This window comes from Rhinolophus sinicus, chromosome X (assembly GCF_036562045.2).
Source record: "Rhinolophus sinicus isolate RSC01 chromosome X, ASM3656204v1, whole genome shotgun sequence".
Taxonomy (NCBI): Eukaryota; Metazoa; Chordata; class Mammalia; order Chiroptera; family Rhinolophidae; genus Rhinolophus; species Rhinolophus sinicus.
In genome coordinates, this window is record NC_133768.1 from 45993795 (window position 1) to 46020978 (window position 27184).

At 38.6% G+C, this 27184-nt stretch overlaps 1 protein-coding gene across 1 annotated transcript in view; it reads left to right on the forward strand.

Moving 5' to 3' along the window:
• Window positions 1-27184, forward strand: part of LOC109436875 (vascular endothelial growth factor receptor kdr-like) — a 315706-nt gene that overhangs the window by 116251 nt on the left and 172271 nt on the right. The window contains exon 5 of the mRNA XM_074323230.1: window positions 24350-24477. Coding sequence (XP_074179331.1) covers window positions 24350-24477 — 128 coding nt within the window. The remainder of the gene's footprint in view (window positions 1-24349; window positions 24478-27184) is intronic.

A 27184-nucleotide genomic window follows, 5' to 3' on the forward strand; every position in this document is an offset into this window, starting at 1 on the left:
GTGGTGTATAGTTCTCCTTTACCTCCTCCTATAAGCCCTCAGACCTTCCCTTCTGCATAGAGCAAGGAAACCTGGAGAGTTCAGATCACAAAGATGAAAATAGCTTTCAGCCCAGCAATCGCTTCTCTGTACTTTGAATGACTCAGCTTTTCCATTGTATTCTGATAAAGATCTTAGAAGGAGGTCACATGTGTATAGGTTTCTTCCACACCTTTTCCTCTTCCCTCTAGATTTTGCTATTGACCCAAAGTACCCAGGCATTGTGAATCTCTGGTCCACACCCTGTTTTCCATTAGGAAACTACTCTCTTCAACAACACAATAGCTGAGTCAATAGAGATAGGACAGGTCCCTGTTACCCAGGATGGGAGTGTCCTTTCCTCACCAGCCCCAGTCCAGCTCTGGACTGGCTGTGGTCTAGCACTGGGTCAGTCCAATGATTCATAAAACACAGAAAAAAATGAGACTCTTAAGGGCAAGGTCCATAATTTCACTCCCTTGTAACTTGTCAGTGCTGGAGCATGCCAGGGGTAGGGGTGGGGATGCTAACAGGAACTGTTCTGGATGGTTTTATCTGAATACATCTTGGTTTAGGGCACAGGTGTGGAGCCAATGACTCCGAGAACTACAAGATTATCAAGGTCTGTCATGATCCATAGAGGTTGGTTTATCATACCCCCTCAAAAAAGAATTAGAGAAAACAAAGACATGTTTAAGGTCACATAGGGAGTTAATGGCAGAACAGAGGCTAAGACCCAGAGTTCACAATTCCTAAAGTCAAGATCCCAACTTTTGGAGTAGTTGACTTCATATTATCCTCCTTAGAGCCAATGTAGTGTGCATGGGGTCTCCCACATCACTTGCTGGGGAGAGCGGTTTGGGGCTTTTAAGAGGGCTGAACTCCATGTCGTCAACCAGAGTATATCTGCTCTTATTTGCTTTGCTTGTGTGTTTATGTATGTGTGAGGTACATATAAGATTTCAGTTTATCTTGACTCTTTTTTTTAATTTATTGGGGTGACAATTGTTAGTAAAATTACATAGATTTCAGGTGTACAATTCTGTATTACATCATCTATAAATCCCATTGTGTGTTCACCACCCAGAGTCAGTTCTCCTTCCATCACCATATATTTGTACCCCTTATCCTCATCTCCGACCCCCCACCCCCTTACCCTCTGGAAACCACTAAACTATTGTCTGTCTATGAGTACTTGTTTCTCATTTATTTGTCTTGTTCTTTTGCTGTTTTTCGTTTATATACCACATATCAGTGAAATCATATGGTTCTCTGCTTTTTCTGTCTGACTTATTTCGCTTAGCATTATACTCTCAAGATCCATCCATTTTGTCACAAATGTTCCTATATAATCTTTTCTTACCGCCAAATAGTATTCCATTGTGTATATATACCACAACTTCTTTTTCCATTCATCTATCGAAGGACATTTTGGTTGTTTCCATGTCTTGGCCACTGGAAATAAAGCTGCAATGAACATTGGAGCACACGTGTCTTTATGGATAAGTGTTTTCAGATTTTTTTGGGTAGATACCCAGGAGCAGGATTGTTGGGTCATATGGCAATTCTATTCGTAATTTTTTGAGGAACCTCCACACTGCCTTCCATAATGGCTGCTCCAGTCTGAATTCCCACCAACAGTGTATGAGGGTTCCTTTTTCTCCACAGCCTCTCCAACACTTGTTACTATTTGTCTTGTTGATGATAGCCATTCTGACTGGGGTGAGGTGATATCTCATTGTGGTATTTATTTGCATTTCTCTGATGATTAGTGATGTTGAGCATTTTTTTATATGTCTATTTGCCATTTGTATGTCCTCTTTGGAGAAATGTCTCTTCAGGTCCTCTGCCCATTTTTCAATTGGGTTGTTTGTTTTTTGTTGTTGAGTTGCATGAGTTCCTTGTATATTTTGGATATTAGCCCCTTATCGGAGGCACTGTTTGCAAAAATCTTCTCCCATTCAGTTGGTTGCCTCTTTATTTTGTCGATCGTTTCTTTTGCTGTGCAGACGCTTTTAAGTTTCATATAGTCCCATTCGTTTATTTTAGCTTTTACTTCCATTGCCTTTGGAGTCAAATTCATAAAATGCTCTTTGAACCCAAGGTCCATAAGTTTAGTACCTATGTTTTCTTCTATGCAGTTTATTGTGTTAGGTCTTATGCTTAAGTCTTTGGTCCATTTTGAATTAATTTTGGTACATGGTGACAGAAAGCAGTCCAGTTTCATTCTTTTGCATGTGGCTATCCAATTCTCCAGCACCATTTATTGAAGAGGCTGTCTTTCCTCCATTGTGTGTTTTTTAGCTTCTTTGTCAAAAATTATCTGTCCATATTTATGTGGTTTTATTTCTGGGTTCTCAATTATATTCCATTGGTCTATGTGTCTGTTTTTCTGCCAATACCATCCTGTTTTGATTATTGAAGCCCTGTAGTACAAGCTAATGTCAGGGAGTGCGATACCTCCAGTATTGTTCTTTTCTTAAGATAGCTTTGGCTATTCAGGGTCTTTTGTGGTTTGAAACAAATCTGATGATTTTTTTTTTCTATTTCTTTAAAAATGCCATTGGGATTTTGATGGAGATTGCATTAAATCTGTATATTGCTTTCGGTAATATGGCCATTTTAACTATGTTGATTCTTCTAATCCATGAGCATGGAATGTCTTTCCATTTCTTTTTGTCTTCTTCAATTTCTTTCGAAAATGTCTTATAGTTTTCATCATATAGGTCCTTCACATCCTTGGTTAAGTTATTCCTAGGTATTGTATACTTTTTGCTGCAATTGCAAAAGGAATTGTTTTTTGCATTTCTTGTTTCTGAGATTTCATTGTTTCTACATAGGAATCCGATGGACTTTTGTTCGTTGATTTTGTAGCCAACCACTTTAATGTACTTGTTGATTGTTTCTAATAACTTTTTGGTGGAGTCTTTAGAGTTTTCTATATATAGCATCATGTCATCTGCAAAGAGTGACAGTTTAACTTCTTCATTCCCAATTTGGATGCCTTTTATTTCTTTCTCTTGCCTGATTGCTCTGGCAAGGACTTCCAACACGATGTTGAAAAGCAGAGGTGATCGGGGACAGCCCTGTCGTGTTCCTGAACGTAGAGCAAAGGGCTTGAGTTTTTCACCATTAATTATGAGATTAGCTGAGGGCTTGTCATATATGGCCTTTATTATGCTAAGGTATTTTCCTTCTATACCTATTTTATTAAGTGTTTTAATCATAAATGGATGTTGTATCTTGACAAATGCTTTTTCTGCATCAATTGATATAATCATATGATTTTTGTGCTTTATTTTGTTTATATGATGTATCACATTGATGGATTTGTGGATGTTGAACCATCCTTGTGCCCCGGGGATGAACCCCACTTGGTCATGATGAATAATCTTTTTAATGCATTGTTGTATTCGATTTGCTAGAATTTTGTTCAGGATTTTTGCATCTGTATTCATCAGAGATATTTGTCTGTAGTATTCTTTTTGGGTTGTCTTTACCAGGTTTTGGTATCAGGGTAATGTTGGCCTCATAAAATGAGTTAGGGAGTACTGTCTCTTCTTCAATTTTTTGGAAGAGTTTGAGCAGGATTGGTATTAGATCCTCTTTGAAGGTTTGGTAGAATTCACTAGTGAAGCCATCTGGTCCCGGACTTTTGCTTTTGGGAAGGTTTTGGATGACTGTTTCAATTTTGTTACTGGTGATCGGCCTGTTTAGATTTTCCAGTTCATCATGGTTCAGCCTTGGAAGGCTATATGTTTCTAAGAACTTGTCCATTTCTTCTAGGTTATTGAATTTGGTGGCATATAGTCCTTCATAGTATTCTTGGATGATCCTTTGTATTTCTGTGGTGTCGTTTGTAACCTCCCCTTTTTCGTTTTTTCATTTTGTTAATTAGTGTCTTCTCTCTTTTTATCTTAGTGAGTCTAGCCAAGGGTTTGTCAATTTTGTTAATCTTTTCAAAGAACCAGCTCTTTGTCACATTAATTTTTTTCTATTGTCTTTTTGTTCTCTATTTCATTTAGTTCTGCTCTGATTTTTGTTATTTCCTTTCTTCTGCTGACCTTGGGTTTCATTTGTTCTTTTTCTAGTTCTTTAAGGTGTAACATGAGGTTATTTATTTGGGATTTTTCTTGTTTCTTGAGATAGGCCTGTAATGATATAAATTTCCCTCTTAAAACTGCTTTCGCTGCATCCCAAAAATTTTGGTAGGATGTATTTTCATTGTCATTTGTTTCTATGTATCTTTTGATCTCTCCTCTAATTTCTTCTTTGACCCAGTCGTTCTTTAAAAGTATGTTGTTTAATCTCCATGTATTTGTGTTTTTTCCTGCTTTCTTTTTGCAGTTGATATCCAATTTCAAAGCCTTGTGATCAGAGAATATGCTTGGTATGATTTCAATCTTCTTAAATTTGCTGAGGCTGATTTTATGTCCCAATATATGGTCTATCCTTGAGAATGTTCCATGTACACTAGAAAAGAATGTATAGTCTGATGTTTTAGGATGAAGTGCTCTATAAATGTCAATTATGTCCATTTCATCTAATGTGTCATTTAGGGCTGCTATTTCATTATTTATTTTCTGTTTGGATGATCTATCCATAGCTGTCAATGATGTATTTAAGTCCCCTAGTATAATTGTGTTTTGATCAATTTCTCCCTTTAGTGCTGTTAGTAGTTGCTTGGTATATTTTGGTGCTCCCTGATTGGGGGCATAAATATTGATGACTGTTATGTCTTCTTGTTGTATAGTCCCCTTTTACCATTATGAAATGTCCATCTTTGTCTCTTATTATCTTTTTCACCCTGAAGTCTGTTTCATCTGATATCATTATGGCTACACCTGATTTTCTCTGGGTACCATTTGCTTGGAGTGTCAATTTCCACCCTTTCACTTTGAGTCTATGCTTGTCCTTGTAGCTGAGATGTGTCTCTTGGAGACAGCATATGGTTGGGTTTAGTTTTTTTGATCCAATCTGCTACTCTGTGCCTTTTTATTGGTGAGTTCAGTCCATTTACATTTAGGGTGATTATTGATATGTGAGGATTTCCTGTCATTCTATCTTTAGTTTTCTGATAAGACTGTCCCTCCATTGTTTCTTTGCCTTTTTGTTGTTGTCTATTATTTCTGTGTAGTCGTATCCTATGATAATTCCATCTGTTTCTTTTTTTATTACAGTATATATTTCAGTTCTAGATTTTTTTTTTTGACTAGTTACCCTTAAGTTTATCTAAAAGAAAGTTTGATATTTACAGTATTCCAATTTCTTCAGCATGCTTACTTTCTCCATTCCCATATTCCGGTTCAGGCCTTAACTCTTCCCCTTTTTATGTTTTGGTTGCCACAAATTGCCCCTGTTAATGGTGTTCGAATAGGCTCCGTTATTGTTTCTTGTAGTGGAGGTTTTGTATTAGAAAATTTGCTCATTTTCTATATGTCTGGAAAGGTCTTTATTCCTCCTTCATAACTAAAGGATATCTTTGCTCGATACATGATTCTTGGCTCATAATTTCTCTCTTTCGATAGTTTGAATATTTGTTCCATTCCCTCCTGGTTTCTAGAGGTTTTGCTGAAAAATCTGATGACAATCTAATGGACATTCCTTTGTAGGTTACCATGTCCTTTTCCCTGGCTGGCTTGAGGATTCTTTCTTTGTCATTGATTTTAGACAGCTTCAATACAATGTGCTTTGGAGAAGGCCTGTTTGTATGAGGTAATTAGGTGTCCTATTTGCTTCTTGGATTTGTGGATCCAATTCTGTCCACAAGTTTGGGAAGTTCTCATTGACAATTTGTTTGAATAGATTCTCTGTTCCTTTCTGTCTGTCTTCTCCTTCTGGTATGCCCATTACTCTTATATTGCTCTTTCTGATGGAGTCAGAAAGTTCTTGTAGAGTTCTTTCATTTCTTTTAAGTCTCAAGTCTCTTTCTTCTTCCATCGGTGTAATTTCCAGGTTTCTGTCTTCAATGTCACTGATTCTTTCCTCCATCTGGTCAAGTCTACTACCTAAGCTGGCTATTTCATTCTTCATTTCTTCTGTTGAGTTCTTAATGTCCAGAAATTCTATTTGCTTCATTTTTAAAATTTCAATCTCTTTAGTAAAATGCTCATGTTGTTCTTTGATTGTGTTTCTGAGTTCATTAAACTGCTTTTCTGTGTTTTCTTGCATCTCGTTGAATTTTTTTCAGAACTGCAATCTTGAATTCTCAGTTGTTTAAGTCACATATTTCCATATCTTTAAGTTCCTTTTCTGGAGACTTTTCACTTTCTTTCTGAGCTGTCTTTTTGCCTCAGTTATTCATGGCAATTACTGATTTATTATTTCTCTTCCTAGACATCTACAGGAGTTGCTTCTGCAACAAGTTGATAGGAAGAGGTCTTTCTTTTGTTTTCCAGTACTTGTTGGCGAATGTTTTAGTTTCTCTGCGACTGCAGACTTTTTTTTTCTTCTCTCTCACAGTAGTGCTATGTTTTCTCTGCACTATTCCAGCTTCTCACACAATGGGGGTATTCCATGGTAGACGGGCTTTTCCTTTGTTAATAGTTTTCCTGCGTCACAGGGCATAGTGTACATGTGGGTATGCGGAGAGCTTTTGAAGTTCCAAAGCTCTTCCTACACCAGATTCAGAGCCCGTATGTTTCAGCAGTTCTGTTTACTCCTGCAGGGATCCACCCAGATAGGTAGGGTCAGGGGCGAGGTGAGTTGTGAGAGGTGGCCCAGAGCAATGGTGGGACCACCACCACAGCTGGTCCTGCTTCCACAGCTCCCTCCACTTTGTTGGAACTAGTTGGGCTGTGAATCTGTATCTGCAGTCCACAGTTCTCAGAACAGCAAATATTCTGTTCTTTTGATCTGACAGTGCTACTGTTCCGCTTCTAGCACAGGTAGATGGGGGCAGGGTGAGCTCTGGGAGGGTCGGTAGGGTGTATCTAGTCTCAGTGCCTAAGGCTTCCAGTCTCTTTGGGCAGTGAGGGCTTAAACTACCGTTTTCAGTCTTCTTCCCTCAGTCTTTTTTCTGAGGTCTCTGCCGTGCGCGTTGGGTTCAGCCATGTTATATGCTGCCCCCTCAGTCCTATGGACCATAAGCGGATCCCTAGCAGTCCGAGTTCTTCCCTCTCCCGCCGCTGAGGTAGTTCCAGGATGCCGCAGGATTGGAGCTGTGAGCTACGTCTGATTTCTGCGCCCGTGGGTCTCCATCTCCGCACTTCTCCCTTCCCTCCCTCCCTGTTCGTGTAATTCGCCCACATTTTTGTGAATTCAGTAGTGGGCCTCTTCGTCTTGCCTGTCTACTATGCAGGGAGTCTTTTTGTGGAGTTATTGTTGTTCCATTATTTGAAAATTCCAGGGTAGATTTACAGAGGCTCACCTCACGCTGCCATTTTGATCCTGATCCCAGGTTGTGTTTCTCCACATATGCCTGTGCATCCACAACGCAGCTTCTAGTCTATCTTGACTCTTAAGAGCACTGACTTTAAAGCTTGATAACCTGGGTTGAAATCGTGACTTACATAACAGCTATGCGGTTTCTTACATTACTTAACGTCTTGTGTTTCAGTTTCCTCATTTATAAAATGGGAATAGTAATCAACCTTATACAGCTCTTGTGTGGATTGCACAGTGCTTAGATTAGGGATAGGTACAGAAGTGTTCAGTAATATTAGTCATCAATATTATATCATGTATAGAAAGGGTTTCACTGTTTTAGATAAAATTTTTAAACCACTGCTTTGCACCCAATTCTTTTCTTTTCTAATTATTATTATTAGTTTCAGGTGTACAAAACAACATAGTGATTATACATTTATATACCTCACAAAGTGATAACTCCAATTAGTGTATTACCTATCTGACACTGTACATAGTTATTGCAATATTAATGACTATATTCTCAATGCTGTACTTTATATTACGTGACTATTCTTTTAATTATAGTTGACATTCAATATTATTTTATATTAGTTTCAGGTGTACAGTGTAGTGGTTAGACATTTATATTCTTTTCAGCACTTCCTGTCAATATCTTCTTTTTTCTTAAGTATCTACAGACATTCCAAGGCCTCCTCTAGCTTGTACCTGCATGGTGTCAGGGTTTGGGCAATGTGTATCAGATCACTGAGTGAAGACTATGGAGAAAGAGATTGGAAGACAGATTTCTATTAACCTAATTGTGTGAACCTAGCCAAGTCTTTTCCTCTTTTTGAGCCTCAGTTTTCCTGTCTCTAAAGAAGTGGACTGATCTAGCTGAACTAGGTGGTTCCTATGGTATTTTCCAGCTCCAAAGACCTCTGTATCCAAAAATACCTTGTGAAACCCCTACTCAGATACTCTCCAGGGTAAGTTCTCTTATGTGGTTTCTGAACCATTTTTTACCACAAGCTTTTCAGCTCAGGAACACCAAAATTTCCCTGTTTTTTGGAAGCCTAGAGTCTCTGCTGGCAACTGGGAAGGAAGAACACTTATCTGAGGGGCTCAAGATCTCCAAGACATTTTCACATTGCATTCATGGCTGTAAACAAGTTGAACTTGAGTCATGTTTGTCTCACTGGGCTCCATTGCTTCCTCTCCTTTTCCTTGCATAAGTTATACACTAGGTGTCGGGATGCCAGTGTTTCCATTGCTGTCCAGATTCTTGGGGCCATCTGTGTTTTACTGGGTTTCACACTAAGGAGCTATACCTAAATTGGACATCAAAAGAAAACCTGGATACCAAGAGCCTCTGTGCCATTTGATCTGAGCCCTTCTATCTTTCACAGTGTCTTCCACCACTTCCCATTAACCTATCTCTGAGCAGTTATCAGGTGACACAGATCAGCCAAGAAAAGTTTATCAAGTAAAAACCTCTTCTACAAGCAAACTCTGATTCACTGAATTCTAGCCCTGCTGGAAGCTTGGAAAGGAGTTTCAGTGCATTTACTTTTTGCATTGGACTCTTAGAGACAAGGCTGTCAGATCTGATGGGGGAAATTTAGGAGTATGTTTTTCAATATTTTGGGTCCGCTGTGTTGATCTGTTTGTATACATTTACATGTTATGTTCCCTAAATCCTAAAACCAAGTTTATCTCATGGCTTGTGGCATGTTCTGGGCCTGCCACCTCCACATTTCTGCTCATGAGGTGCTCCCATGCTGGAAAGTCACCAGACATTCTCCCCCATCTCTGCCTGAAAATCATATCCATCTCTCAAAGGACCATCTTAAATTTCACCTCTATCATCTAGAATGCCAGAATGCTGAAAATGAAGGGAATCTCACATTCTTTCACTTATTAGATGTTTGTTGACTTCTTACAATATGTCTGGCATCATGATAAATACTAGACACACACACATCAATTAAGATGTGTTCTCTGCCCTTATGTAATAGACAGTTTTGGAGGGAGCAGAATGACATGATATTTCGAATAAATATTTTAACAAATCTTTCTAATATAGCCATAGTGCTTAACCATTTTGGAGTCAACATCAGGATTAGGTTCGTTTGTAACTTAAAATCCTAAACAATAGTGACTTAAACAGGACATAAAGGTATTTATCATGACGTCATAAAAATGGTGGCGTAAGGTGAGCCTCTAGAAATCTCCCCTGGAATTTACAACAAATTGAACAACTATAACTCCACAAAGGACTCCCTACACAGCAGACAGGCAAGACCAAGAGGCTCACTACTGAAATCACCTAAAGTTGGGCAAATTGCATGAGTAAGGGAAAGAAGGGAGAAGTGCTGAGACGGGGCCATCAGGGCGCAGAACCAAGATGCAGCTCGGTGCTCCAAGCTGGATGCATCCCGGAACTACCACAGCTGCAGAGAAGGAAGAACCTGGACTGCTAGGGCTCCGTATATGGCCCACAGGGCTGAGGGGAGAGCATATCACACAACTGAACCCAACGCTCACGGCAGAGACCTTGGAGCAAAGACTGAAGGAAGAAGCTGAAAACGGTGGTTTAAGCCCTCACTGCCAAGCAGAGAATGGAAGCCATAGGTACTGAGACTAGCCGCCCCCTCCTTGCCCTCCCAGAGCTCGCCCAGCCCCCACCTGTTCAGTGCTAGAAGTAGAATAGTAGCAATGTCAGATCAGAAGAACAGAATTCTTGCAGTTCTGAGAACTGGTTCCCAGACATGGACTCACAGCCCAACTAGTTCTCACAAATGGAAGGGAGCTGTGGAAGCAGGACTGGCTGTGGTGGTGGTTGCCCCATTGCTTTGGACAACACACACAACCGAACCCGCCCCTGTCCCCACCTATCTGGGTGGATCACTGCAGGAGTAAACAGAGCTGATGAAGCAAACAGGCTCTGAATCTGAAGCAGGAAGAGCTTTGGAACCTCAGAAGCTCCCCACATCCCCCACGGAAGGATGCCATATGACTAAGGTGAACTGTTCACAGAGGAGAACCCCGACTTCCAGGAAATCCCCCATTCTGTGAGAATCCGGAGTAGTGCAGAGAAAACATAACACTACAGTGTGAGAGAGAATGAAAGGCTGCATTCAGAGAGAAAATAAAACATTCTACAAACACCAACTGGAAAACAAAAGAAACACCTCTTTCTATCAATCTGTTGCAGAACTCACTTCTGTAGATTTCTAGGAAGAGAAATAATAAATCATTAATGGCCATGAATAACCAAGACAACAAGACAGCTCAGAAAAAAGTGAAAAATCTCTAGAAAATGAACTTAAAGATATGGAATTATGTGACTTAAATAACAGAGAATTCAAGATAGCAGTTCTTAAAAACTCAACGAGAAGCAAGAAAATGCAAAAGGCAGTTTAATGAACTCAGAAACACAATCAAAGAACAAAATAAACATTCTACGAAAGAGATTGAAATTTGAAAAAAGAACCAAATAGAATTTCTGGAGATTAAGAACTCAACAGAGGAAATTAAGAATGAAATAGCCAGCTTAGGTAGTAGAGTTGACCAGATGGAAGAAAGAATCAGTGACATCAAAGATAGAAACCTAGAAATGACAAGGATGGAAGAAGAAAGAGACTTGAGACTTAAAAGAAATGAAAGAACTCTACGAGAACTTTCTGATTCCATGAGAAAGAGCAATATAAGAATATGGGCATAGCAGAAGGAGAAGAAAGAGAGAAGGGTACAGAGAATATATTCAAACAAATTGTCGATGAGAACTTCCCAAACTTGTGGACAGAAATGGATCCTCGAATCCAAGAAGCAAATAGAACACCTAATTACCTCAATCCCAACAGGCCTTCTGCAAGGCACATTGTATTGAAGCTGTCTAAAATCAACGACAAAGAAAGAATCCTCAAGGCAGCCAGGGAAAAGAAGATGGTAACCTACAAAGGAAAGCCCATTAGATTATCATCAGATTTTTCAGCAGAAACTCTACAAGCCAAGAAGGAGTGGAACCAAATATTCAAACTATTGAAAGAGAGAAATTATGAGCCAAGAATAATATATCCAGCAAATATATCTTTTAGATATGAAGGAGGAATAAAGACCTTTCCAGACATACAGAAGCTGAGGGAATTTTCTAATACACTACCTGCACTACAAGAATGCTAAAGGAGGCTATTCAAACACCATCAACAAGGACAATTTGTGGCAAACGAAAGTTAAAAATCGGGAGAGTAAAGGCCTGAACCGGAATATGGGAATGGAGAAAGGAAGCATGCTGAAGAAAATGGAACACTCTAAATATCAAACTTTCTTTTACATAAACTTACACTAACCACTCAAAAAAAATCGAGAACTGAAATATATATTGTAATAAAAGAAGAAACAGAGGAAAGCATTATAGAATACCACCACACAGAAATAATAGTCAACAATAAAAAGGCAAACAAACAATGGAGACACAGACTTACCAGAAAACTAAAGATAGAATGACAGGAAATTCTCACCTATCAATAGTCATGCTAAATGTAAATGGACTGAACTCACCAATAAAAAGGCACAGTGTAGCAGATTGGATCAAAAAACTAAATCCAACCATATGCTGTCTCCAAGAGACACATTTCAGCTACAAGGACAAGCATAGACTCAAAGTGAAAGGGTGGAAATTGACACTCCAAGCAAATAGTACCCAGAGAAAATCGGGTGTAGCCATACTAGCATCAGATGAAACAGACTTCAGGGTGAAAAAGGTAACAAGAGACAAAGATGGACATTTCATAATGGTAAAGGGGACTATACAACAAGAAGACATAACAGTCATCAATATTTATGCCCCCAGTCGGGGTGCACCGAAATATACCGAGCAACTACTAACAGAACTAAAGGGAGAGATTGAGCAAAACACAATCATGCGAGGGGACTTAAATACATCATTGACAGCTATGGATAGATCATCCAAACAGAAAATAAATAACGAAATCACAGCCCTAAACGACGTATTAGATGAAATGGACATAATTGACATATATAGAGCACTTCATCCTAAAACATCAGACTATACATGTTTTTCTAGTGTACATGGAACATTCTCAAGGATAGACCATATATTTGGACATAAAATCAGTCTCAGCAAATTTAAGAAGATTGAAATCATACCAAGCATATTTTCTGATCATAACGCTTTGAAATTGGATATCAGTTGCAAAAAGAAAGCTGGACAAAACACAAATACACGGAGATAAAACAGCATACTTTTTTATTATTATTTGTTTCAGGTACACAAGACAAAGTAATACTTAGACATTTACCATTTATGTCCCTCACACTGTGTGAACCCCCTTCCCCCATCCACTATCCCTCTGACATCGCACAGAGCCATTACATTTCCACAGTCTCTATTTCTAATGCTGTACTCCACTTCTTTTAAGTATATACATACACACACACACACACACACACACACACACACACACACACACACACACATATATATATATATATATATATATATATATATATATATATATATATATATATTTATAGTTGGCATTCATTATTGTTCAGCTTCAGGTGTACAGTGAAGTGATCAGGCATGTACATCATCCCTGAGGTGGTCTCCCAAATGGGACAATTGTCCATCCGATACCCTACAAAATCTTTACAACATTATTGAATACATTCCCCAAATTAATTTTCAAAACCCCGTGGCCATCTTGTGGTTACCACCTGTTTTCTAATCCCCTCACCTTCCCCCTTATCCCCAGCCCCCCATCTAGCAACCCTCAGTTTTTCCTCTATGTCTCCAAAACTGTTTCTGATTAGTTCATTCACTTATTCTTTTCTTTAGATTCCACATATAAGTGAGATCATATGGTATTTGTCTTTCTCTGTCTGACTTATTTCACTTAACATAATGTTCTCTAGGTCCATCCATGTTGTTGCAAATGGTAAGATTTCTTTCTTCTTTATGGCTGCGTAATACTCCATTGTATAAATGTACCACACTTTCTTAATCCAGTCATTTACTGGTTGGCATTTCGGTTGTTTCCATGTTTTGGCTGTTATGTATAGTGCTGCAATAAACATAGGAGTGCATAGAGATTTTTGAATTAGGGTTTTGAATTTCTCCGAATAGATACCTAGGAGTGGAATTGCTGGATCATAAGGTAGTTCTATTTTCAGAACTTTGAGATACCTCCATACTGTTTTCCATAGTGGCTGCACCAATATGCAATCCCACCAACAGTGCACAAGCGTTCCCTTTTCTCCACATCCGCGCCAGCACTTGTTGTTTGTTGATTTATTGATGATAGCAATTTTGACTGGGGTGAGGTGGTATCTCATTGTGGTTTTTATTTGCATTTCTCTGATGGTTAGTGAGGTTGAGCATTTCTTCATATGTCTGTTTGCCATCTGTATGTCCTTTTTAGAAAAATGTCTCTTCATGTCCTCTGCCCATTTTTTAATTGGGTTGTTTGTTTTTTTGGAGTTGAGTGACTTTTTTATAAATTTGTGATATTAACCCCATATCAGATATACCATTGGCAAATATCTTTTCCCATTCAGTAGGATCCCTTTTTGTTTTATTGATTGTTTCCTTTGCTGTGAAAAAATGTGTGATGTAATCCCACATGTTTATTGTTTCTCTTACTTCCCTCACGTGAGGGGATATATCAGTAAAAATCTTACTCCGGGTAATGTCTGTGAAGTTTCTTCCTGTATTTTTTTCTATAAATTTTATGGTTTCAGATCTTACATTTAAGTCATTAAGCCATTTTGCATTTATTTTTGTATATGGTTTAAGGAGGTGGCCCAGCTTCATTTTTTTGCATGTGTCTGTCCAGGTTTCCCAGCACAATTTATTGAATAGACTGTCTTTACCCCACCGCACATTCTTGGTTCCATTGTCGTAGATTAAATGGCCATATAGGCATGGATTTATTTCTGGACTCTCTATTCTGTTCCATTGATCTATGTGTCTGTTTTTATGCCAGTACCATGCTGTTTTGATTACTGTGACCTTGTAGTATAATTTAATGTCAGGTATTGTTATACCTCCCACTTTGTTCTTATTTTTCAAGAACTCTGAGGCTATCCAGGGTCTTTTATGGTCCCATATATATTTTAGGATTATATGTTCTATTTCTGTGAAAAACGTCATTGGTAGTTTGATAGGAATTGCATTGAATCTGTATATGGCCTTAGGCAGTATGGACATTTTAACGATATTAATTCTTTCTATCCAAGTACATGGTATGTGTTTCCATCTATTTGTGTCTTCTTTCATTTCTTTCTTCAGTGTCTTATAATTTTCTGAGTACAGATCTTTTACTTCTTTGGTTAAATTTATTCCCAGGTATTTTATAGTCTTTGGAGCAATTGTAAATGGGATTGTTTTTTTTTAATTTCTCCTTCTGATGTTTTATTATTGGTATATACAAATGCAACTGATTTCTGAATATTAATTTTGTATCCTGCTACTTTACTAAATTCATCTATCAGCTCTAATAGTTTCTTGGTGGAGTCTTTAGGGTTCTCTATATATAGTATCATGTCATCTGCATATAATGTCAATTTTACTTCCTCCTTACCGATTTGGATGCCTTTTATTTCTTTTTCTTGTCTGATTGCTGTGGCTAGAACTTCCAGCACTATGTTGAATAGAAGTGGAGAAAGTGGGCAACCTTGCCTTGTTCCTGATCTTAAGGGGAATGGTTTTAGCTTTTCCCCATTGAGTATGATGTTAGCTGTGGGTTTATCATATATGGCCTTTATTATGTTGACATATGAACCCTCTATTCCCACTTTCTTAAGGGTTTTTATCATAAATGGCTGCTGGATTTTATCAAATGCTTTTTCTGCATCTATTGATATGATCATGTGATTTTTATTTTCATTTTGTTAATGTGGTGTATCACATTAATTGATTTGCGGATGTTGAACCACCCTTGCATAACAGGGATGAATCCCACTTGATCATGGTGTATGATCTTTTTAATGTATTGCTGAATTCTGTTCGCTAGTATTTTGTTGAGGATTTTTGCATCTATGTTCATTAGAGATATCTGCCTGTAGTTTTCTTTTTTGTGGTGTCTTTGTCTGATTTTGGGATCAGGGTGATAGTGGCCTCTAAAAAGTGTTTGGGAGTCTTCCTCCTTCTGGATTTTTGGAAGAGCTTGAGGAGAATAGGTGATAATTCTTTTTGAATGTTTTGTAAAATTCACCTGTAAAGCCATCTGGTCCAGGGCTTTTGTTTGTTGGGAGATTGTTGATTACTGATTCAATTTCCTGGTGGTAATCAGTCTATTCAGGTTTTCTGTTTCTTCTTGAGTTAGCCTTGGAAGGTTGTATGCTTCTAGAAAATTGTCCATTTCTTCCAGATTGTCAAATTTGTTGGCATATAGTTGCTCATAGTAATTTCTTAAATTTTTTGTATTTCTGTGTCTGTTGTCACTTCTCCTCTTTCATTTCTGATTTTATTAATTTGGGTCCTCTCTTTTTTTAATGAGTCTGGCTAAAGGTTTGTCAATTTTGTTTATCTTCTCTAAGAACCAACTCTTGGATTCATTGATCTTTTGTATTGTTTTTCTGGTTTCTATTTCATTTATTTCCACTCTGATCTTTATTATCTCCTTCCTTGTACTCCCTTTGGCTTATTTTGCTGTTCTTTTTCCAGATCCCTTAAGTGTGAAGATAAACTGTTGATTAGTGATTTTTTCTTGTTTCTTTAGGTAGGCCTGCAATGCTATGAATTTCCCTCTTAGGACTGCTTTCGCTGCATCCCATAGATTTTGGGTCATCGTGTTTTCATTTTCGTTTGTCTCGAGATATCTTTTGATTTCTTCCTTGATCTCCTGGTTGACCCATTCATTATTTAGTAACATGTTATTCAGCCTCCATGAATTGGTGTGTCTTCCAGTTTTATTCCTGTAGTTCATTTCTAATTTCATAGCACTGTGGTCAGAGAAGACAATTGGTATGATTTCAATTTTCTTAAATTTATCAAGACTTGTTTTGTGGCCTAACATATGGTCTATCTTGGAAAATGTTCCATGTGCGCTTGAGAAGAACGTGTATTCTGCAGCTTTGGGGTGAAATGCTCTGAAAATATCATTTAAATCCAAGTGGTCCAATGTGTCATTTAAGGCCGTTGTTTCCATATTGATTTTCTGTCTGGAAGACCTGTCCCTTGTTGTCAGAGGTGTGTTGAAGTCCCTACTATGATAGTGTTACTGTTGATCTCTGTCTTTATGTCAGTCAATATCTGTTTTATATATTTAGATGCTCCTATGTTGGGTGCATAGATATTTACTAGGGTTATATCCTCTTGTCGAATTGATCCCTTTATTATTATATAGTGTCCATCTTTGTCTTTTCATGTTCTTCATTTTAAAGTCTATTTTGTCAGATATAAGTATTACAACTCCAGCTTTTTTCTCATTTCCATTTCCATGAAATACCTTACTACAGTCCTTCACTTTCAGCCTGTGTGTGTCTTTTGATCTGAGGTGAGTCTCTTGTATACAGCATATACAAGGGTCTTGCTTTCTTATCCACTCAGCCACCCTATGTCTTTTGATTGGAGCATTTAATCCTTTTACATTTAAAGTGATTATTGATAGGTACATAGTTATTGCCATTTTTGAATTTGTAGTTAGATTGTTTTCATCTTTCTTCTATTTACAGAAGTCCTTTTAGTATTTCTTGCAATGCTGGCTTGGTGGCAATAAATTCCTTTAGCTTATTCTTTTCTGGGAAACTCTTTATCTCTCCATCAACTTTGAATGATAGCCTTGCTGGATAAAGCAATCTAGGTTGTAGGCTTTTGTTTTCCATCACTTTGAGTATCTCCTGCCACTCCCTCCTGGCCTTCAATGTTTCTGCAGAAAAGTCATTTGATAGTCTTATGGGAGTTCCCTTGTATGTAACCCTCTGTCTTTCTCTTGCTGCTTTTAGGATTCTCTCTTTGTCTTTAACCTTTGCCATTTTAACTATAACGTGTCTTGGTGTGGACCTGTTTGGGTTTATCCTGGTTGGAACTCTCTGCACTTCCTGGGCTTGTATGTTGGTTTCCTTCATCAGGTTAAGGAAGTTTTCAGACATTATTATTTCAAATATGTTCTCGATCCCTTGCTTCCTCTCTTCACCCTCTGGTATTCCTATGATGCACAAGTTGTTGTGCTTGATGTTATCCCAGAGATCTCTTAAACCATCTTCATTGTTTTTTTATTCTTTTTTCTTTCTGTTGTTCTGTTTGGGTGATCTCTGCTAACTTGTCTTCTAAGTCGCTGATTCGATCCTCTGCTTCATCTAACCTGCTGTTAATTCCTTCAAGTGAGTTCTTTATTTCAGTAATTGTGTTCTTTAGTTCTAACTGGTTGTTCATTATGATTTCTCTATCCTTCTTTATGTCGTCTCTAAGCTCCTTAAACATTCTTATCATCAGTGTTCTGAACTCTGTCTCTGATAGGTTGGTTACCTCTATTTCATTTGGTTCCAATTCTGGAGGTTTCTTCTGTTCTTTTATTTGGGACATGTTTCTTTGTTTCCCCATTCTGGCTGACTCTCTGTGTTTGCTTCAGTGTATTAGGTAGATCCCCTAGGTTTCTTGGTTTTTGCTGGGTTATCTTATGTAGTAAGTGTCCTTTATATTTGACTTTCACCATTCTCCTATTCTCATGTGCGTGTTCTCCAAAGGTGACCCTTGTGTCGTGTACATTGTCCTGTTAAAATTGGTCTTTAATTGCTATTGGCTTGTGAGTAGGTCGGATTGACTCCTAGGCTGACTAGTTGTGAGATTTCGCTCTGGCCACAGTGGATGTTCTGCTGCATGAGGGTTGACCACTCAAATGAGGTTTGGCCCCTATGGGCTCTTGTGCCTGTAGAGAATTCCCTGTGGGTGTGTCACTTGTAGGTCAAACCCAGTAATACTCTGGTTTGGTCTTCAGTTGGCCTCTAGGTGTGTTGAATTTTGTGCCTCTTGAGCTGGGCCCTGGTGTAGGGCACTTTCAGAACAAAGCAAATCACCAAGCACAACAACAACAAAGAAAAAACCAAATACACTCATATGTAAAAACAACTGATAACCAATACTTAACACAGGCAAAAATATCAAAAATACAAAAACAAAACAAAAAAGCAGTGCCAGTCTTGGCTTAAGCCCACCAAGTAATCTCCAGGTTGTCCTGTGCTATACCAAAGAGTCCTCTGCATCTTGTGCAGGCAGAGCTAGCCACCTGGTGCCCAGAGTGACCTTGGGACTGCAGTTCTAGATGAGTGAGGGTATGGGGACTAGATTGTAGGTTTTACAATGTCAGTGCAGTTTCTGCTCTTGCCTGCAAATACGCGCACTGAGAGTAACACAGCCAGCCCTGTGCCCATGTCTCCTGAGTCTTAGGGCACTTCTTCCTTGTGTGTGTGTGTGTGTGTGTGTGTGTGTGTGTGTGTGTGTGTGTGGAGGGTGGGAGGTTTCTGAGCTGCTGAAAGCCCAGAGCTGTGTCTGCTGCCTGCTGCTGACCCCTGGGAGTGTTTCCGCAGTTGTAATTGCCCTTCTCTAGGCAGGCCAGAAAAGGTGGGGGCTGGGAATGGAGGAGTCTTCTCTCTCCCAGCCCAGCAGTGTCACACTCTTCCCAGCCTCTTCCCTGGGTCAGAGCTGTAAGCCGGGTCTTCCTAGATCCTGAGTGTTATGGCTCCTCTGTAATGTGACACTACTCCTCTGTTCAGGGGCCAGCTTGTGTCTCTGGAAGGATGGGGGTAGGATTGGGAGAGTGGGGGCAGGGGCCCAGGTGTGGTGTTTAAGTCCTTTGTCCAACCTAGGGCCCAGCTGGACGTCTCAGCTGAGGTTACTGCCTCAAATGCTGGATACGCTGCTCTCTGGGCAGGAGAGATCAGCTGTGGGATGCAGGGAAAGAGCCTGCCTCCTGTCTCTTGTGATCTCTGTTCTGTCCTTGGATGTCCTGTGTCTGCTGCTGATGCGGCCACGTCTCCACTTGGCTCCCTTCCCTCTTCCCCTGTTCGTCCAGTTTGCCCACCTTCAAGTAATCCTTGTAGGAGTCTCTTTGCTGTTATGTGTGATGAGCAGAGTGTCCTTTGATGGGTTATAGATATTCAATTTGTTGTATGTTCCAGAGAAGAACTCAAGAAGACCACCTTGCTGCTGCCATTTTTATGGCGTCACTCCTGCATTCTCAAATTATGAATGGATTTATGATTTGGGGTGAGATGAAGGTGGGACTTTGGGGTTTTAACAAACAAGCAAAGAGAACAGAGGTGGAATGGAGTAGAAAGGAATGGATTGCGGTATGAGGGAGACAGGTTTGATGAGCAGAGCATCCCTATGTCTCAGAAGTAGGTTCTGAAATTTTTATCATGAGAGAAAGCAAATGAGAATCTTTCAATATTTAATGTGACCAAACGGTTGTATGGGTTCATATCCATTTTTAAAAATTTCTCCTTTGTACAGTATTGCTATGAAAAAATCAGAAGGAAGGAAAATAATTAATTGAGCACCCAGTATAGGCCAAGTACCTGCATATATGAGTATGTTATCTTATTTAATTCTCACTGTGACTCTATGAGTAGATATTAATTTTCCCAGTTTGGAGATTAAGGCACAGGAGCAATTAATAAGAAAATATACTAGAATTGGGAGCCTGAAGAGTGATGGGAAAATTGATTTATAAAATGTGAAGTCAAAGTTTGCAAGTGAGGACCTTAGGGACTCAGCTCCCCAACTTCCATAAGTAAGGTACTGGAGCTGGAGAGAGTATTGTGGTTCCAAGTCTCCTTGATGGTAAAATACTGAAGTCTAACTAGGCCGCCAGTCTACTTCTTTGGGCCCTTAATTTGAATATCTATACTTTTGCCTTGTTCCTATATGAAAGGAATATCATTTATCTTTTAGGCACCTCAATTTACTCATTTGGAAATACCTCTACTACTGGCACTGTTTGTTGTAATACGTCCTACAACCTTATATCAGTAGTAATTTTCACTCACTCAACAAATATTTATTGTCTGCCATGTGCCATAAACTGTAGTAGGTGCTGATAGTAATTGTGGCAGTAGTTGGCCATGTCTTATACTGAGAGCAACTGTTCTTTATGCTGACTGTAACTGTGGATTCTCTGGTCTCCTTGTCTCCCCCCCCCCATATATTTTTCTGCATCTTGAAAACATGAGCTGTTAGGGTAGACTGTCCCTACTTCATGTGGGACCTATTGTCTGGGGTTACCAATTGCAGAGTTTTTTGAGGGATCCCACCCTTTTTCTGGCCAGCACCACCCAACTCCATACAAGTTGCTCTCATAGAAGCTGATCAACTAGGAAAGCTGATTTATAGTTTAATTCAACAAGGATCTATCAAAGATTCCCCACAGTAGACTCATAGATAAAGCAAAATGTTAGAGCTGAGGGGTTTTAGAAATCTCATCCAAGCTTCCAAGTTCGCTTTGGTTAACCAAGAACCCCCTCCATTAGGCCATTTGCAAAAGTGAGGAGATGTGGCTCCCAGTCCCTGGGTATTGAAACTAAAGTGAGAGGGTAGAGGGCTTGAGATCACTACAGAAAGTCAAATTTTATGAAGACTCTAGCCAGTAATGAGTCTAAGCCCAGATTTCTTTCATCTCCTGCTTTGATTCTCCTAAGTCATTTTCTTAGGATAGTTTGGAAAGAGTCCAAGTGTCTCTTTGTTTTACTTTTGGCTATTAGATATTGGACTGCAGGAACAGAAAGATCACTTTAGATAAAAGTAAGTACTTCTGTGATTTTTAAATTAAATTAAATTATAGTTGACATAAAATATTAGTTTCAGGTAAAAATACATAGTGATTCAACATTTATATTTCTTACGATGTAATCACAATAAATCTAGTAACCACCTGTCATGATGCAAAGTTATTATGATAATATTGAGTATTTTCCCTATGCTGTACATTACATCCCTGTGACTTTTTTTTAAATAACTGGCGGTTTGTACCTCTAATTTCCCTTCACCATTTCCATGTATCTCCCCATCCTCCTCCCCTCTGGCAATCTTCAGTTTATTTGTATCTATTAGTCTGTTTCCATTTTGTTTTATTTGTTCATTTGTTTTGTTTTCTTAGATTAAGTAAAATCATACGGTATTTGTCTTTCTCTGTGTGATTTATTACACTTCACATCATACCTTCTAGGCCCACCCATATTTTCACAAATGGCAAGATTTCATTCCTTTTTTAACCATTGTATATATATATATATATATATATATATATATATATATATATATATATATATATATATATATATATATAGTTTATCCATTCATCTATTGATGCACACCTAGGTTGATTCCATATCTTAGCAGTTGTAAATAATGCTGCAATAAACATAAGAGTGTATATATCTTTTCAAATTAGCATTCTGGTTCTCTTCAGAATAAATATATCCAGAAGTAGAATTGCTGATACACATGGTAGTTCTATTTTTAATTTTTTTGAGGAACCTCCATACTGTTTTCCACAGCAGCTACACCAAGTTACCAACAGTGCATGAGAATTCCCTTTTCTCCACATCCTTACCAACACTTGTTATTTGTTGTCTTTTTGATAATGGCTGTTTTGACAAGTGTGATGTGATATCTAACTGTGATTATGATTTGCATTTTTCTATGATTAGTAATGTTGAGCACCTTCCATATATCTGTTGGCCATCTCTATGTCTTTGGAGAAATGTCTGTTCAGGTCCTCTACTCATTTTTTAATCGGATTGTTTGTGTTTTTGATGATGAGTTTTATGAGTTCTTTATATTTTGCATAGTAACCCCTATTTGGATATATCAGTTGCAAGTATCCCATTCAGTAAGTTGTCTTTTTATTTTGTTGATTGTTTGCTTCACTGTGCAAAAGATTTTTGGTTTGATGTTTTTGTTTAGTTTTGTTGCCCTTGCCTGTGGATACATATCCTGAAAAATATTGCTAAGACCAGATACTTGGTTGTGATTTGCCCATGTGCACCACTGTAAGGATGCATTATACACATTCTTTGCCATGTTCTCTGGATAAATAGGCACTATCTCCTTGTGGTTGCTGAAATTTCTTTAGCTGATATGATCAGTTATAAGACAAGAGTTTATTTGAGTGATTTACTTCTTCAGCTGCTTCTCAAAACCCTTTGATTCTTGGATATGGCTTTGTAAAGCTGATGCTAGGACCTCTCTGAAGGTTCCAGAGATGGATGGAGCTTATTAGCATAGATACCACAAGTCTTGGCTCTCCTAACTCTATCTCTGTGATTTATATAATTGCTGACCCTCAGTTTTCTCATCTTTAAATTGAGGATAATATTACCTATCACTCTGAATTGTTATGATGCTTAATGAAGAGGATAGATGTAACTTGCCTAACACTGTTACATAACAGCAATTTTGTTTTACAGTGGCCATTGCTGTTATTATTACTTGAACACAGTTCTCTTGAGCACAGTTTGGTGTTTTTTTACTCCCACTCTACTCTAGTAGTCATCACCTGCTCCTTTTTGCATCTATTCTGCCTCTAATTATGGACCTTTTTACTCTTCAGTTCTCCCTGAGATATCCCATAATTTTCTCCCTCTTATTACTTCCCCATCCACTTTCCTTAAATTCAAATATTGACTGATTGAGTCATACCTATATTTTAGCAGCATAATCTAACAAATAGGTAAATCCAAAAATAAATGTTAGTGTTATGGAGAGGAAGCAAAATCAATTTCAGACTTGTAGCCTATGTAAGTGAGAGATTTCTGATGCCATTAAAAGAGATGGGAAATTAAAGGAGTTTTTGGAAGGAACATGATATGTTTTAGATTATATCACGGAAGGTCAAGTGGTTGTAGCTCAGCTCAAGAGACATCTCTTGACTGCAGATAGACAAATGGCTGGACGTTTTGCAGGAGAATTGCTGGAGTATAAATAAAGTCATAAATATGATCTCTAACTGAAGCCACAGAAGGAGCTGTGATTACTGAAGAAGAGAGCTTGTAGAGAAAAAAAATGGACAGTTGAGGCATGAACGTACATTAGAGAAAAAGAGAAATTGGAGCTAACAGGAGAATTTGTAAGCTGTCTTGTGCAGTATTTAGTGTTTAAGAAGTACTAGCAAGGACATGTTGAGGAGTGACAAAGTACAGAATAAGGACTAATATTAGGTTCCGTTGAAGAGGGAAAACCGAGGAAGCAGGAATATATAGCAACCAAGATTATTTTCAAAGATACACAACTAAAAGCTCACTTTCTCTAAGTATTCTCAATTCTCTGATTGACATTCTGCTTACTTATAATGTGAGAAGTGCTTACACTGCAAGTGCCTATTATAAATTTATTGATTGGGTCCAAGATCTCTTATAAGAAGACAAAGTAGATGCAAGCTGAGCATGCTTGTGGTCATTCAAATGCATTTTCATTTATAAAAGGACAGTAGTAATTTGATTTTCATGTGTATGGGGAGCTGGTACTGAAATAAATGATCATCATTGGTATACAATTATAATATGCCTAATTTATTAATCACTATAGATATTAGCTCAAATGGTTGTGACATAATCATTATGTGCAGGGAACCCATATGTTTTAAAGCAGTTTATATGGAAAAGCAGTAGGGAGTTTAGATGATGGAAAGTTTGATGTGTGTCAGAAACACCATGATGTGGATGAGAGATTTGACTTGTACCATGTGGCCTAGTGAGGTTGAACTAACAGAATTGATTTCTCTTACCTTTATGAACAGACTTGTGTACTTTCCTGGCCCTTGTGAAAAAAAATCCCTGGCCTGGGAGTAAGGAGACCTGTGTTCAAGTCCTGGTTGATTCCCTTGTTGAGTCCTTTTCCTTCTCTGAACCTTAGTTTCTTATAGTAGAGAAATAAATATAATAATCTCTAAGGGTCGTATAAAAACTAGGGACTCTAACCTGATGACAATACCAACCCTGGTCTGATTTCTCACCCCGGCAGATGACAAGCAGATCTTTGTGCAGACCTACAGCGATATGCCACTGGTGATCACTGTGTTTACTGGAACCCAAGAGGTGGTTGTGCCATGTCGGGTCACTTCTCCTGATGTCAATGTCAAGCTTCAGTTGGTAAGTTGCATTATCGGGATCTCAGATAGAGGACTTGCTGCTATTTAGAGTATGAAATACAGAGAGTAGCGGACAGTATTTCAGTCTCATTTTTGGTACTTGCTCCAGCTATGTTGTGTTTGCTTCTTTGAAGCAGCACATAGAAGCAGACATACTACCATTTTGCCTTGGACCAGTGTCACCACAAGAGGGTTGTACAAAGTAGGGGGAAAGGAGATGGATGCTTAGATGCTTAGATGTCCTGTAAGGACCAATGTGGATGACATTTAAATATCCATGTCCAGAGATCTGGGGCCAGATTGTTTGTTTTTATTAAATAGAGTGAAAATGATGGATAGTTTTCAGAAATACGTATAAGGAGAAGAGGAGAGGGAGTGGAAACCCACCTATCTAGCTTGATTAGTTAAATCAATCTTGGTGATAAACGTAGAAACATATGTCCCTTGTAGATCACTTCACAGCTACCAAAGCCCTCAGCATCCATAGTTGTATAACATTACTACAAATTTTAAAATTGATTCATGTATATCATCTCCTTTGAAATGCACATGTAACTGCTCTGTAAAGTGGATAAAACTGGCTTTATTATTTCTATTTTACATATGAGGGATCTTAGGCTTAGAGAAAAGGAAGAACTTGCTTATGGTCTATATTTCATAAAGGTAAGAGTCAAAAGTAAAACCCAGGTATTCTGATTCCCTTTCCAGTGTTCATGGCCTCCTTCAGAGTGACAGGCTACCTCTGTTCCTCTCCTGGCTGCGCTGTTCCTTTGCTCCCAAGCCCTTTCTCATTTTCTTGTTAGGGAAAAGTTGTGAACCTTCCACAGCAGCAGGCAAAGATCCTCTTATTCTGCTTCTATAGAGGGAGTGTTGGCACTTTCCCCAGTGCCTTTTGTCAGTACAGCTGTGACAGCTAAGAGGTGGGTCAGCCAGGAAATTGTCTGGTAGCAGCAGCTGATGTGGCATAGGAAGATGCATAAGCCCACTTGGCAGGAGAATATAAGCTCTAACAAGTTCCACCAGACCCTGGAATCTGCTAGCTACTCCATGAAGGCCACACTATCCTTTTTGGTAAGCCCTCCTCTTCCCAAGGCTGTCTGCCCCTAAGGTTATTAGAAAGTCCTTTATATGCTCAGTGAAGCAGTCCTCAGAGCCATGCTGAAGTCCTCTCTCTACTGAGCCACCAGCTCCCACTCTTCCCTGGGACATTCTATCAACTCTTCTAAAGGAAAAAGGAAGGTGCTCCTTGTCTTTGCGACTTGGTCCAAAAAGAAGCAGTGGTGCGTGGGGATAGGTGGATCAGGGAGGATGCAGTCTGTAATAGAGTTTATGTGCTTGGCTGGCCACCTCATCCTTCCTCTACCTACTATGTAGGGAAGGTGGCCTGATCCACCCACCAGGACTCCTTTTCCTCCTCTCCAGGCTAGCCTCCGGTGGGACTTGGAGTCACTGTGTCTCTTTCTTCTGCCAAAAGGAAACACTAGGTGGGGAAGGGACTGAACTGGCTAATTTCAGACATCCTTTTCTAAAATTAAACCTCACTAGTCAGCCAATTTACCTCCAGAGGATGTCCCTGGGTATGGGAGTAGAGATATAACCAGGATTTGCTTTTCTCTAAGGCCTTAGCTGCTGTTCTACCTAAGATTTAATTAGAGTAGGCAATCTCATGGTAGCCAGAAAACCCACTTCCACTCAAAGGAGATTCAAAACACCATCCCATAACATTCCACATTCTTTTATAATCGACTGACATTTTCCACAGTTCATGTTAACTTCTTTATTATCTCACTGTATTTTGAATAAAAAAATTCATCTTAACTGCTGCCATTTAAAGAGAGCTATAGGCTGAAGACCCTACATCAACCCTTAGACACGAGTTTCAGCCTGAAGCTTGGCTACTGTGATCTGAGAGGTGGATAAAAGGGATGCCCCTGAAGAAGGTATAGGAGAGTTGTTTTTTTTAATCACACTGTAAATACTGTGTTTCCCCGAAAATAAGACTTAGCCAGACAATCAGCTCTAATGTGTCTTTTGGAGCAAAAATTAATATAACACCCGGTATTATGTTATATTATATTATATTATATTATATTATATTATATTATATTATATTATATTATATTATATTATATTATATTATATTATATTATATTATATTATATTATATTATATTATATTACATTATACCGGTCTTATAGTAAAATAAGACCAGGTAATTTTTGCTCCAAAAGATGCATTAGAGCTGATTGTCTGGCTAGGTCTTATTTTCAGGGAAGCACGGTATGCAGGTTGGATAATGATCTTTAGCCAGGTAGGGGACTGAATGTGGATATACCTTGTAAAATGCAATAGGCTGTACAACTAAAAGTACTGTATAATGACGATCATTAGGACTGAAATTTCACTTCTTGGTTGTGTATGTCTACTTCCTGCTCTGTCACACAAGACCCACATAAGTGTTTGCTTTCTCCTTCTTGCCTTGTCAGTCGCATCACTGGATTTCAGTGATACTCAGAAGGTGGAGGAGAGAGAAGAGTGCCCCTTTTTCTAACGTGTTGCTTCAGCAGAAGTGAGCTTTAGTTAAAAGAGAGCCAACAGTGTATTCAAGGGAATTTACCCAATACTAACAGTAACTAAAGCCAAATTCATGAAGAAGAAAAACACAACTCATCCTGAGGTCAAATTCAATATAATTTGCTTCAGTCCAA